Raw genomic sequence first — 15,164 nt, 5'->3', positions numbered from 1 at the left:
ACGACCCTCTTTTAGGCTGTTTTTTTTTATGGTCGATGCTAACATAGTTTGTTTGCGGAACTGTAGAGAAATAAGAATAAAATTGATTTTGCCAATGTGAGGATATTTAACTATTCAGTTGTCTGGTGACCCCTCCTGCTGGAATGAGGCAAAGAAAATAAATAAAGCGATCACCACATTTCATCAAATCTTATTTATTTCACATATTTACGGCACTGATGTATGACAAGCTTGTTACAAAAATTCTCATTAATATTCTGATGTTCAACTGGCTTCGCTTTGGAATTGGAGCAAACTTTATTTGCAAGAGTTAAACAAGTAAATCATCCCACGGAGTCGGCAATAAACCAAATCTAATTTGAAAGTTTCAATTAACAATTGTGATATACGACACATAGTTGAATTACTGCTTGAGGAGAATGTTTCATGTTTATATTTGCATAATAAATAGGAAGCGTGAACAACAGCATCAAGCTATTATAGTAGTTTTCCAGTGTAATAAGCCTTACATTAAAAAAGCTTATCATTTCAATAAAGGTAACACAAAATTTGCCAAATACAAGTGCAAATTCTAATAGGCGGGAGAGATTTCTTGAAAGAAGCGGATTGTTTTGTCACAGCTAGATATGACATTGTGAAGTCCGCTAACAACAACGAAAAATGAGTGCAGTGAAAGACGTTTTTGGCATTATACTCTTGTGTTTAAAATATGAAGAGAAGTAAGTTGTAGATAGAGAACCAGATTTGTCGGTTGATCGTTCCAGCTGGATCCACTCCAGGTTTGATTGTAACTCAGAATATTTATGAAAAAAAGGTTGCTCTAAGTATAAACTAACCGACTTGATGAGTGCATTTTAGATATCAAAAGAGTGAGAAAACAGCCTAAAGATAAATCGTGGAAATAACAGAAAACTAAATCACTCCCAAGTAAAAAGGAAGAAAACAAAATTTTCAGGTTTGTTCAAAAAAATTAACAGGTATATTTGAATTAATTCTTTAGAATTTAATGAAGTAAACCACTCAGCAATCATTAATAATCCAGTGAAGTGCAGTGGAACCCTACACTGACTCGAAGTGATTCGACAAAACAAGAACTTTTGGTACATTGCTCGACCCCAGAGACACCATCCAGGTGAATGACGGACATGTGAATGTCCACTGGCATGCTGACTGTGGCACGGGTTCTGCGGCCAGATGAATCGAAACAAGCTTCATTGCAAACACACTTGGCTTTGACTACGTCCCTTGGAAACCTGGACGAATATCAAAACCAATTTAGGTTAAAAATATTCATGAAACGAACAGAAAGTTATGACATGTGTTATATTAACCGCGTTAAGTACACTACTACGAACAACGTCGTGCAAAAATTAAACAGTTTTTATCGTAACATTCTTACCGAGCTTGGTCTCTGTCAATGCAGTACTCAAAGGGCGACATACTCCGAAAACGTTGAGGAACTTCAGTTGAGCTCATTTCTCCCAACAAGTCACTCAGGCGAGCCGGACATCTCTGCTTCAAACTGCTGCAAAAAGGGAGGGATTGAGATCCGTTGTTCAACTCGTTGTAATTTTGCAAACTGAAACAGAGTCTTCGCAGCGTGTGGACGTTGATCCGGGAACAATGCACCTTCTGCTGTGGAGACTCTCCGATGCGGTAACTGTGCACGAGTGGTCCTAGCCTTGGTGACGCCGTCGACGAAGATACGATTGCCATGACCAAGTTAAAAACCAAACACGATCTCGCAGACATTTTCAAAGATTTTTGTGACAAACGCGAAAGACACCACGTTCAGTAACTTTATTATTATCTTTTAATTTCTTACAACGAATGATTCTGAACCCAAGCAGCAGACATTTTTATAGCATCGGTGATAAATAGATTGTACTTTCCCACATGCGATTTTTCCCGAAAGTGCCGCAATTCCTCTTTCCGCCGCCGACCTATTTGATATAGGGCGCATTTCACGCCGCAAGCCCGTTAGTAAACAGAAACACAAAGACTACAACGCGGTCAGTGAAACTATTTTTGTTGTTTATTTTTTAATTAAGCCTAACAAGACAGCTAGGTATATGAGCGTTTTAAACCGAGAGCTAATACTCAAATAATAAAACATCGTTACTAACATCGGAAGTTGCTTCAGACCGAAAATAAACTTTCAATATTTCAGACAATTATCACTACTGGCGGCTGATATTAAAACTGTTTGAAAACAATTCCAAACGGCTAGTGTTAATTACAACTCAGCTAAAAGGTTTCTCTTCCACAAATGTAACGTAGATCTATGACGTAGAGGTTGGCTTTGAAATAAACAAACAATTAAGAAAACAGAAATCAATAAAATTATTTCTGATTCTATAATTTAATGTTTTCGTGACGTAGCCTACTGGTTGTTTCTTTGGGGGCTTTTGAACCAGTCGTTTAAGTTTGATACAAAAAAAGCTACACTTATCTTTATCGGGTGAGAACCATAAAAAATATTCTTTTTATTCAAACGTTTGAAAATAGTCCAAAATAATACCTCAAAGTTTTAGAAAAGATTTTTGAAAAATTAAAATAACAGTTAGTTCATAATTTCTCGAATTGAATCTTTTGAAACGTGATTACTCCGGTATCGGATGTAATCCTCGGTCTTTGTATTCTGGCGTGACCATCGTATTGGCCAGTGCTAGTCGAAAGCTGGAATGTTGCAAGTATAATCTGTAATGACCATTAATAGCAGTGCTAAAAAATAACTGCGAAAATATTTTGCTTAAAGGGATTGTGGGTTTTAATTGTGGAATTTATTGTATAGGGTTTCCGAGGTCTTGCTTATAAATGTCTGCATATGTTTTGGAAATTTTGTTTTAGGCAAATTGATTTGTTGTGTTTCGAATAATTGTTGTAGTCGCCAGTTTGTACGAGTCTAGCAAGACGGCATCGCTTTCCTGTAAAGAGTTTTGCCATTACAGATTTGAACAACCAACCAAGCCAGGTCTTGATTTGCGTTAAACTTTAGGCTACACAGGAGGAACACTGTAAGTGGTGTCGTAAAAGTGTAGAATGAAAAATCTTTGTGACCAAAATATACACGAAGCGTTTTATTGCTCCATATTGCCACTTGCAGGAAGTTAAAACAAATATTTTTAACCGCTTGAACTGGGCAACATTTTCCCACTGCTTCGTGATCGCAAAGCATTTAGGACAAACGCTCGTCGAAAATCTATTGAGGCGGTGCATTTCCTTAAAGAGCGCCCATATTAATTCCGCCAAATAAATAAGACCGTCACTGAAAGAAAATATTGCAATAAGATCATCACTAAATAAATAGGCATATTGAACAAATATGCAAATAAACAGAAATAGGCATATTGAGAAAATTATAGACAGAATACGTGAACGTATTCCTTTGGCAGTAAAGATGTTCAGGTCATCATGAACATATTTCGGTAATGGAACTATTTTGTGTAAATGTTAAAAGACGCGCTATTAGATAAAGCCAATTACGACATTTGATCTTTATTTTTACGCTAACTCTTTACTTTTTCGATTTGATTTCAAGGCTAAATTTTGTAACTTGATAGACGAACGAAAAAACGATTTTCCGTTACGTACTGTAAGTACCAACCAAAAATTTCGTTTAAAATAAACTTTAAAACATAAATAAACTGAGATATTTTGTGTTAAATTTACTCAAACGACAATTAAGGAAGTAAACGACGTTATAAAAAACCTAATTTACATTTAGTTCAATCGATGCAGAGTCGATTCATCGTGTTCTTCTAACAAATTTCAAGCAAGATTTGGCGACATTGCCGTAAAGACAAACCTGATTTGCATACCAATCAACATAATGTAACTGAAAATTCTGAATCTTGTTGTACCAGGCATTTCCCACATTCATGGTAAACTGTGGCGCCAGCAAACCCCTTAAAACATTTAATAACGACTTTTTTAGCATAAAAAGTAACGAACTACTGCGCTAAGGAAGAGTAAGATGCAAAACGTGAGATAACCAGTGATAATAATTAGTCAGCCAAAACTAGAACACAATGACGATGACTAGAACATGATCGCGTATAATATGTACAAACAATTTTCTCATTACGCTGAAACAATAGAAGTAAAATGTTCTGTAACGTCACAATAGCAAGCTAGTGCTAATAATGATTATGTTAAATTACTGAGACACCATGCAATAACTTTCGTAGCAATGTTTTTGTAGTCCAATTATGCCAGTTATGACGTAATTAGAAGAAGATACCTCCTTTAAACACGTCTGTGAATCTAAAGTAAATCAAAAAGGCGTGTGGAACTTTTTAAATATTTGTCATTATTTGATTTATAAACCTAAACATGTCTTTTAATTTGTTATTCTCGATCATAAAATCTGACATAAGAACTGGAATATCCTTGTCATCAAACCGTTAACTAAAGAGCGCGTTTAAACAATGGACAGTGGACACATGTGGCAATTACATGTATTTTCAAACAAATCTTTATTCATCATCGCATTGCTTTACAGTGAATTCCGTTATAGATTTCTATAAATTGAAAAGTTAACAAGACCCTGTTTAACCCTAATTTTAACTAGGCTTGGCTTCTCCCGCACACAGTCACAGAAAAACGTGGCGTACAGTTGCATTGTTTGCTGTAGAAACTTGAAATTTGGTGACTTTTCCTAAGAAATGTTCAGCTATCTGTCCATGTTTGTTTGATAAAGTTGGATTTTGTAATTTTTGAGATATTGTGATATTTTCATAATTTTGCTCTCTCTCCGCATTGAAGCGTATTACTCATTTACGCACCACTAACTCGACCAACTATTCTCTTGCGTTCTCTTCTCGCGGTCACCTGGTTTTCAGCACAGCGGGGGCGCGGCGTTACAAGAAAATTTCTAGAAATGTGTCACTTTTAGAAATAATTAATTTACACTAAATTCACTTTCTTTAGTTTTACAATTATGATGTATACAGGAAGCCAGAGGATTTTTCTACTAACCTGTAAAAATACGATCAGTTTACGACGTATAGTTTTCTAGTAATTAACGATTGAAAATGTGTGTGCGGGGTCGGCCACACCTAGTTATAGTGGTGTACCGACACTTAATCACGCGACACATAATCACGCGACATTTAATCACCGACACATAATCACTAGGACATTTAATCACGCGACACATAATCACTAGGACATTTAATCACGCGACACATAATCACTAGGACATTTAATCACGCGACTTCGATACGTAATCACGCGACATTTAATCACGCGACACATAATCACTTGGATGCGACTCCCCGACAATTGTTTTGACTCCGTTGCGCCAGCTTTCTCTATAATGTTTCTTTAAATCAACACCAGCTTCATAAAGTCTAATTGTTATATTGTCCGAAAGTATAACCTATGTAATATCTAACATTATTCTACTGTATTGTCACCGAAGCTCTTGACCAAAGTACCATCAAAACGTTACACCGTAAAATACAATGCTACTTGTTTTGTGTCGGTTTGGAACTCTGGAACAATGCCAATGAATAAATTATTACAATTTACTATCACGACCGCCACATCTCTTTGTATCTATAACGACTAGTCCAATCTACAGACAATCTCGTTCCGGATACGGCCCGCGGGCCCTAGGTTGCGGACCCTTGGTCTATACTCTATAGCTTGCCGCTGTCTTACCGTTGTAACTCGTGGTTATTTCAATTCAGGGGACATTACTATGACTAGACAGTTAATCACACGACATTTATACAGTGTCTTTGTCTATACTATAGCCTGCCGCTGTCTTACCGTTGTAAATCGTGATTATTTTAATTTAACGGACATTACTATGACTAATAAAAACGGAACGATTCAGTGGCGTGGCAAACTCTACCAGAAATGTCGGGGCGAACGGACATTAGGGCTACTATGACTAATAAGACAGTGCAGTTTAGCTTAACATCGAAAGGGAATCAATCGGTGCTGCACAAACAGTACGAGTTTGTCAAACACCGTGAGTACGCAAACGGAACGATTCAGTGGCGTTGCAAACTCTACCAGAAAAGTCGGTGCCAGGCTCGTATAACAACCGAAGTGCAGTTGCTTACATTTCCTATGCATAACATTGCTGTAAATTGTAAATGTAAAAAAATATTGTAAATGTGTGATTAAATGTCGCGTGATTAAATGTCCTAGTGATTATGTGTCGCGTGATTAAATGTCCTAGTGATTATGTGTCGCGTGATTAAATGTCGCGTGATTAAATGTCCTAGTGATTATGTGTCGGTGATTATGTGTCGCGTGATTAAGTGTCGCGTGATTAACTGTCACCAAACCGTTATAGTAAAGTTGCGAGCCTGGTTAGGATAGGGTATTTGCTGCGCGTGCAGTGTAATGGTGAGAACGTTTCTGACTTGCAATTATGCTAATTATCATGTTGGAATGTCGAAGTCACCCAACCGCCTGAATGTTCTTTTGAAAATGCACAAACGATGCAATAAATACAAAAAGTGCACCTATCTCAATTTTCTTTGACCTAAAAGCAACAGAAACAACACAAATGATAAATATTCTGAGATAACATTGTCGACAATATGAGGAAACAAGATAAGAACGATGCCGTCGGCTCCTTCGTCCGTAACAAATAAATTTAATTGTTGTAGTATTATGCGGCATTAACGAAGATGTACGATATGAAACACGATAGCGAACCCAGTTCATGGGAACAGTGTTTCATAAGATTCAATTTTATTTTGGCATGTTTTCTCAAATGCTATAAACAGTGTTTCTTTTGAAATGTTTTGATTAACAAGAGCAGTTAAATTTGTTGTTCTTAGAACACGCCCAAATATGATACTTTATGACTAAATGTGCTTGTTACTTACGTAATAACTTCGACGTCACAAGCGTTTTTCCTAACTAAAAAAGGAATAAGCTGACGTCACAGCAAACGCTGCCTTTTTCAATCTATCACAAATAGAATGCGCCTCAAGGAGCACATCGCTTTATACAAGCTCAGTTTGATTTGACTGTGGTTAGTATGAGGTAGTTTTGTGTACTTTAGCAACAAGCAGGCGTTGTTAATGCTATTAGACAGGATGAAAATAACAATTAAGTTTTTGTTCAAAATTGCAGGAAAAGATAGAAAAAAATCAACTACAAGGAAGACGATTTAATTGAGTGCAGAAAAAAACCAGACGGGTAAGACCGAACAGGCGGTAACCATTTGCAAAAATTTACTTTTGTAAACAATTTAGTTTTTAGTTAACAGTTTTTAAATTTAAACAGATGAGCTGGTTGCTTAAATTGATTTTGCAGTGTCTGTTGCTTTCTTCTGTATTTTCAAGAAATCCTTTGAATCCTTGTGATGAAGTGCAAATTGTCCAGGGATCAAAATTTTGTCCAGATGACGAATCTCCATTCTTTGACAAAAACATGTGTTTTGAGATCTCTCCCTGGCTCGATCACAACTTCGTTGTAATAAACTGCGCAAAGAGGGGATTAAAAAAAGTTCCTCAAAATTTGAAAAAGAATGTTGAAGTGCTGGAACTGAATTCTAATATGATATCTCGAATTAAACAACAAGATTTTATTTCTTATCCAAAAATAAGTCTGTTGTTTTTAAATCAACATTATGTGTCTCGCTTCAAAGCTCACAACCATCTCTACATTGAGCCTGGAGCGTTGCAACATCTCATTCATTTAAAGTTGTTGTTTTTAGATAATAATTATCTTTATGAGTTTCCACAAGAACTACCACCCAGTGTAGCTACTTTGGGTATAGCTGTAACATTTTTAGATGATGTAACTGCACAACTGAGAGCCTTACCTAACTTAACATCTTTATACAGTGGAGCCAATTGTAATCGTTATGTACAACCGAATGTTTGTCCAAGAAGTTTCACTATAACACAACCACTATCTCCTCATCTCAAGTATCTCTCTTTAACCTTCAATAACTGGAAAAGAATCCCCCGACACTTACTCGGGAATGAATTGAAAACGTTTATTTTTGATGCAAACCCTGTAAATCGTTTAAGAAAAGACGATTTTATGAATGCAACAAGCTTAGAAATACTGTCAATGATGCACATGTTGTCCTCTTTTTCGTCTCTTATTGTAGAAAATGGAGTGTTTGATCCGCTTGGGAATCTGAAATATCTTGTACTTTCTGGCAATCGAATCCAGCACTTACCGGTTGGAGTTTTTCAAAACAATAAAAATCTGGAAGTTTTAGACCTTTCTTGGAATTTATTGAAACAGACAATATTTGAAGCAAGATTCCTCTTCAATCTAAATAAACTTCGAATTATCGCGTTAGCATTCAACGGCAACTGCCAAAGTCCGGTGTCAACTGAAGTACTTCGCTTGGGAAAAGCTTTTTCTTCGTTTTTTTCAATTGAAAGTCTTCTAATTGGAAATTATTTTGATTCACAAGGTTTTGCCGAAGCGTCTGTGCAATTTGATAAAATCGACAACCAATCATTTTCCAATTTATCAAATTTAACGCATCTATCAACAATCGACATTTCTCACTGCAATGTTGGTCATATTTCCTCCGACGCATGGTCTGGGCTGCGTCATCTTAAATCCATCCGAGCTTCAAATAATCTCTTGACCTTTAATAACAAATCTTTTAGTGAAACAATAATTACAACTTTGCAAAGAAAACTGCCCAAAGATCAGTCCACATTTCCTCATCCTGTCATAAATGATCGAAAGAAAGATCAACTTTCCGACAGGAAAAAATCTCTTTGTGACGAAAGCGGCTCACTTGAATATTCAAACAATAGAATCACTACTCTTTCCGAAAACAAGTTCTTTTTATCATCGACAACAATGCTGGATTTATCAAACAATCAAATAAGAGAGATAAGATCAGATGATTTGAAACACCTGACAAATTTATGCTGGATCGATCTTTCCAATAATCCGCTGCAGACGATTGACCATTTCACTTTCAGCAGTTTATCTAACCTGAAGGCAATTTTTTTCATCAATGATCACCAGCTTAGCAATTTTGATTTCTCGTTTTTATGTCACTTTAGTATTTCGGCTCGAATTCAGTTATTTTGGAAATTGGAAGGAAATGATCTTGCTCTTGTGTTAGATTCGTGGCATGAACGTAACAAATGCGAGATAAGGTCACTGCTTGCTCTTGATGCGTCACACAATATTATGACAGAGACCTGGTTTCCCTATAAAATGAACATTCTACAAATCATGCCCGACCTGGTATTGCTTGACTTTAGCTACAGCGGTTTACAAAATGTTTTTATCGACCATGGTACTCTCGTATTAACTAATCTTGAATACTTGTATATGATTCATAACCATTTGGTGACAATTCCTTCCACCGCTTTGAGAAGCACAACAAGGCTACGTGTCTTGCGTTTAGATTATAATAATATCGTTGAACTGAAAGGAAACTTGTCGTTTCTTGTTCATTTAAAGGAATTTACAATCGCTCATAACAACATCAGATTCATTCAGTCAGGATTCTTCTCACTTTTAAAACTTGAAGTGCTTGTTCTCAGTCACAACTTCATATCTCGATTAGACCCCAGTATTTTCGATAAAGTTATGCTGGATTCACTTTTGTATTTGGACATAAGGGGAAATGACCTCGACTGCTTTTGTCATGATTGGGAAAAGTTTTATCGTTGGTTCATTACTGACGCCAGTTACAGCACCAAGCTTCCTGGATTTTTTCCAAGATGCACTTTGGAAATGGATAAGTATTATGGCGGCTGTGTAGCCTGTCATTCGCCGCTGAACTTGCGTGGGCGCTCGATCTCTCGCTTTGGATTTAATACTTCGTGTGACTTGCAAACAGATTTTAAATATACAATTGCATTCACGATATTTTTTATATTATTCATGTTATGTGGCACTATTGGTTATAGTAAATGGTTCAAGAGATTGATATTTCGAAAAGTCAATGAATATTTTAGAGTTCAAGCGTTAAAACCAGGCGATGTTTCTTCGTGTTCTTCCACCAATAAAATTGCTTTTGTATTCTTTGACCACAACAATAATGAACTGGGTGATTGGGTGGATAATAAACTAGTACCTGGGATGATAAACGGAAACCCTTCGATTGAACTTCTCTTAGCTGGTCGTGACGTCGACGCTGGTGCGGCTCCAAATGAAAATCTTCTCCGACTTATCACGAAGAGTCGAAAAACAATCGTCATATTTTCTGGTAACTTTTGCAACACTCCGATTTGTAGGTAAAGTTGTATAAGATCTTGTACGATTCGCCAAAAATATCTTTGCAGATCTTTTAATTGCGTTTACAATTTCATTTTGCAGATTTGTATTGTCGGCGCTTCAGGAACTTCAATGCTCTGCTGGAAGAGATCAACTGATATTAGTGGAGTGGCATGGTGAAGTAGCAGCTCGCGTTCCCGAATTAATTCAACAAACTTTCAACCGGAATTTCTACAATTTCCTGAGATTCGATCAAACAAATGATGACGAAGTAATGTTCTTCGAAACACTTCGAATTGCGTTCGCGAGTGGCACAATACTGGACGATTACGTTTTTGATTTTGAAATGTGTCCAAAGACAATGGAGTTTTTATGACGATTGTGTTAGATTTATTTAAATTTATTTAAAACATTTGAAATTACAGTAGATAATAAGGAGCAGTTATATATAGATGGTATTATTCAATAAAAGTTTATCGATGCATAGACTATATGTAGAGTTGAAAAGTATAGTTTGTTTTAATAATTTTTGATGCTAAGCTTTTCTGATGCTTTGAGAATTTAGACCTATAGGTTACTTTACATTATTGCTGAGTTTTTATTTGACACTTCATGTTTTCCACGTGCTGTAATTTGTTGTAAAGCAATTTTTGTACCCAGTCACTTATATTAGTTTCTATTGAACGTTATTGTACTACTCCAGTATTTTGAAAAACTAAAATTATTGCAATAACTAACTACTGCATATGAAAGTGATATTGTGATATTCCCTGTACAATTCATTACTAATTCACTATAAACATTAAATTTTCTCAACATTGTTTAAAACATTAACATGCAGGAAATTTTTAACTTTTCATGCATCGCAAACTGCGACGAAGTTATGAAGTGATATATTCATAAATAAACGCCTTATTTACATGGGTTCAATGGATGTCGTTTATAAACTTTCAGCTCTGAAATGCAAAGAATATGGTAATTACAGTAAAGAAAAAGGAAACAAGAAACAAAGTAACGCTATATGCATTTTTCCATGAAACAATGACAAGTATAGGCTTTTACTTACAATGGAATTTATTCAGTTTGCAAGGAAGTGAGCGACACTGCTAAATATAAAGTTATTTCCTTGAATGCGCTTCATTCAATAAAGATTATAAGATTCCGCGATTAGCATGTTATTATATAAGTACCCTTTAACCAATTGTATCTTTTCCACAACAGTGACTTCCAAATGTAACCAAGATTTTCCTTGGCCAGGAAACCTCCTGCTTTTACGGCTAGTCGATTAGCCGGTTTCTGCTCTTCTCAAACAAACCACAGCGTAATCAATTATTATCATTAGGGTGTGAGATTGGAATTTGCGGGCAGCGTAATATACTTCGGGGGGAGTTGTGGGTAAAGGAGTAAACCTTGTATGTGTGTAGAAAACTTACTAACAATAAAAGGTACAAAGTGGCACATCGATGAATTACTAATATTACATAAATACGCAGTCACACATTATGGCCATAACAATAAGGGTGGAATACATCTTAATATAAATCTAAAAACACATCGTGGAATATACATCTAACTATACAACTAAATACATATCAATGTGCAGTGCTAGATTAACACGCCTGCCAGCATGGTTAATAAACAAAGAATTACCAAACGTGAAATTTGGTGACACAAACACTTTTTATTTCGGTTTCCTTGTTAAAAGTGTGAAACGCGCGTTAACCAACGAAAATCTTCAAAATCAGATTAAGTGAAAACAAGTACTTCAAGTGGGTCGATGTCTTACCTCTATGCACAATAATCACTGAATATAATGAATGCATTACGTTCTAAAGTGAAGGTGGAGATTGATTTCTCTAAAACCTGCCACTGAAATTTGTTTTCTTTGGAAGAACCTAAAGCTTGTAGAAGAGCTTTGCAGCCGCGCCCAATAGTGCATTTTGTTAAGTATACTGAACTTGGTTCACTTCATTTGTTTAAGTTTGCTTGTCCTTTGCATGGCAGTTGAATTTGCGCCAAATCATGGAAGTCATGAGGCTTGTGTGTCCTTGTATTGAAACCACGCGTCGATTTAAGTGAGAAGTTTTCACGTCGAGATGACGCTGTTGTAACACACTGTGCTACCTGAAACTGCCGTAATAATCTTTAGACTAATAATAATCTCTATTCTTTTATCTGTAGACTTTGTGGACATCAGAGGCCATCCTCGAGCTTGTCTAAAACCAGAGATTTACCCTTATCATCGGTCACAGACTGCGATGAATGTTGCGACGCCTCAAGAATGGCGTCTCACAAGGATCGGTCCCATAGCCCCCCTTCTCATAGACATCTAAACCCATTACCTACCGAACACGATGCCGTCCAAGTACACGTACCCGGACGACCAGTAGATGCACTACGCAAGAAACTTACATCTTAGGCCGTTTTGATAAGACGATTGTTGGGGCCAAGTTGGGGCTGATTCTTCGCACAATAGCTTTAGCCCCAGTCCACTCCACTGCCGAGTACGGCGAACCTGTCTGGTAGCGCAGTACATACACCCACTGATTCGATGCTGTCACAAACAGGGTTTTGCATACTATGAATGGATGTCTCCTTCCTACACCATTGGATAATCTTCCTATCCTCGTATGCATCTATCATCATCATCATCATCTCCTGGTCTTTGCCGCGATAAAGCCACTTTTTCTCTCGCTCGTTGGCAACGGAGCCACTCCATCTGCACCACTCGAAGCTCCATCCCTTATTTGCGAAGCTGCAACCGAAAGTAACTTCATCCCGAAGCTTTTTGCCTCAGCAAATAAGCAGGCCAGACGACTAAAATCAAACTACTTTTTCCAGTCGCACAGCAACTGTTATCAGAGCAAATCGAAAACTCAGACGTTATTGCGGCTCGTTTGACTCGGCTCGTCCATAAATGGAATTTGGAGTGCACGATCTAATGCGTATTCCATGTCACAAATCTGTAAGTGAACAATGAATAAGAAACGCAAAGAAATAACGTCCGCTGTGAAACTATATATTCATGGTTTGTTTTCCGATTAAACCTATAACAGAACCGCCCCGAAAGTGTTAAGACGCGACGGTATATCCCAAAATTAGTACATAGTTATTATGACGAGAAATTCCTCGTAACTTTAGAAGCAGGAGTCGAAATTATTAAAACGTGTAGGCCTATACTGACATGAAAATCCTTAAATCAAATACAATTGCAGACAAAGTGACCTGTAAGTTAATCTAATGCCTGGATTGGTTCAATGGTCTGTGCACATGCCCAGCAAGCATTTGTACATTTATTGAATATTTTCCCTCGGTTTCCCGAAAGTGGTTCACACTGAATGTAGGCATAAGCAATTACGACAAGTTGGCATTTACATAAGATAAGTAGTTTGTGTCGTAAATGATAAATATTATCTTGACTTTAAGCGCAATAAACACGAACAAACCGGTGCACGTACAGATAGCTTTAAAGGAAAACTCTTCTTTAAAAGGTCACTACATTTGAGAGTTTATACGAACTAACCGCTATGCCATATTTTCAAGAGTATTTTCTAAAAGTTGAGATAAAGATTTGAAAGTAGTCTATAAAAGAAACTCGATACAATGCCTTAATTTCATGCCTCTATTAAGATTCTTATATTATGTTTGGGATTACAGTAGGTTCGCATTGATATAAGAATCCATAGACAATGCCATTTACAGCTTTCCAGATTTTAACCTTCATCAGCGTCATCAAGGTGCGTGACTTTGTAAAACTTTCCCTTTTCTTTCTCGGACTGCTATGTACCAAGTAAACTTCAGGTTTTAAAGTCGATTGACAAAATGTGTGGGTGGGAGTACTAGCTTTGATAAACATAACACTCCGCGTTTCAAAGAATTCAAGTTTCCAGGTGCGACCTCGTTAAACTGTTCCTGGTCGATGACATCGCGGCGTTCTGTTTTGATGCTTCAAAGGAAATTTCCATTTTCCCAAGTATATTAATTTTCCTTCTCGATTTCTTTTCATCTCAACTAGACGTGTTATAAAACCACGAAATATTTTGAAATTTTAAAGAACGTTTTCGGGTCTGCTTTGTTTTTCTGACCCCACTTGATTTATTCAAGAACAAAGCTTGCAGCTTGTTTTAACTTATTTTAAACATCTTAACGTAAAGTAAAATTGGACGTTTACTATATAGGAAATGGTATTTCAACCATTTTAATAAGAAAAATACCTTTCATGGTTCTCACCCGTTAAAGCAATCAAAGATTGACGTTGCAATTTTGAGTTTTGTCAAACTCCGGACATCAAACTTATAGAGGAAATATTTTCTAACAGTCTTGAAACCAAATTTAAATGACTTAATGAATAATTCCAAAACCTCCGTAGTAGCAAGCAATACGTCACGGAAACACTAAATTATAGAATGAGAAATAATTTTGTCGATTTCTTTTTCCCTAATTGTTTATTTATTTGGCATCCAACCTCTTTGCCATAGAGGCATAGACCTACGTTATATTTGTGGAAGAGAGAAACCTTTTGTTTGAGTGGTATTTAACACTAGCCTTATGGAATAGACTTTTTTCTAGGCTTAAATTCAGCTATATACCAGTAGTGATAGTTGCCTGAAATATTGCAACGTTTGCCTTCGGTCTAAAGCAATTTCCGATGTTAATAACGATGTTTTAGTTTTCGAGTATTATCTCTTGGTTTAAAGTGCTTCTATTTACAGAACTGTTTAGTTAAGTCTAATTGGAAAAGCAAAAAACAAAAATAATTTCACTGCCCACATTCGTGTTTGTTGGAATGCGCCCTAGATTATTACAGGTGGAAAGTGAAAAGAGGAATTGCGGCACTTTCGGGAAAAATCGCATGTGGGAAAGTACAAACTATTTATCACCGATGCTATAAAAATGTCTGCTGCTAGTTTTCGAGTATTATCTCTTGATTTAAGACGCTCATATATCGAGCTGTCTTGTTAGGCTTAATTGAGAAACAAACA

At 36.5% G+C, this 15,164-nt stretch overlaps 2 protein-coding genes and 1 long non-coding RNA gene across 3 annotated transcripts; 2 read left to right on the top strand and 1 right to left on the bottom strand.

Annotated features, from left to right (window-relative positions):
• The first annotated feature begins 814 nt into the window (after window positions 1–814).
• On the top strand, window positions 815–1,526 carry LOC143466119 (uncharacterized). Its single transcript, XR_013118705.1, has 3 exons — window positions 815–955; window positions 1,043–1,279; window positions 1,424–1,526. It is a non-coding gene; the product is annotated as an uncharacterized LOC143466119 (long non-coding RNA).
• LOC143466118 (interleukin-17F-like) lies at window positions 924–1,534 on the bottom strand. The gene is made up of 2 exons (XM_076964735.1): window positions 1,400–1,534; window positions 924–1,253 (listed from the first exon to the last, which is right to left on the bottom strand). The coding sequence occupies exons 1-2, from the start codon at window positions 1,474–1,476 to the stop codon at window positions 1,031–1,033; spliced, it is 300 nt and encodes a 99-aa protein (XP_076820850.1). The 5' UTR covers window positions 1,477–1,534; the 3' UTR covers window positions 924–1,030.
• Window positions 1,535–8,040: 6,506 nt separating this feature from the next.
• Window positions 8,041–11,106, top strand: LOC143465939 (toll-like receptor 8). The gene has a single exon (XM_076964476.1). It carries the CDS (start codon window positions 8,053–8,055, stop codon window positions 10,204–10,206), a length of 2,154 nt encoding a protein of 717 aa, XP_076820591.1. The 5' UTR covers window positions 8,041–8,052; the 3' UTR covers window positions 10,207–11,106.
• Window positions 11,107–15,164: the final 4,058 nt, after the last annotated feature.

Source organism: Clavelina lepadiformis, chromosome 7 (assembly GCF_947623445.1).
Source record: "Clavelina lepadiformis chromosome 7, kaClaLepa1.1, whole genome shotgun sequence".
NCBI lineage: Eukaryota > Metazoa > Chordata > Ascidiacea > Aplousobranchia > Clavelinidae > Clavelina > Clavelina lepadiformis.
This window is presented reverse-complemented; position numbering and strand designations above follow the sequence as displayed.

Coding starts and splice junctions, on each gene's coding strand:
- LOC143465939 (XM_076964476.1), top strand. CDS start 8,053: ATGATGCACATGTTGTCCTCTTTTTCGTCTCTTATTGTAGAAAATGGA.
- LOC143466118 (XM_076964735.1), bottom strand. CDS start 1,476: ATGAGCTCAACTGAAGTTCCTCAACGTTTTCGGAGTATGTCGCCCTTT. Junction 1,254..1,399: donor ATTGACAGAGACCAAGCTCG/GTAAGAATGTTA, acceptor ATATTCGTCCAG/GTTTCCAAGGGACGTAGTCA.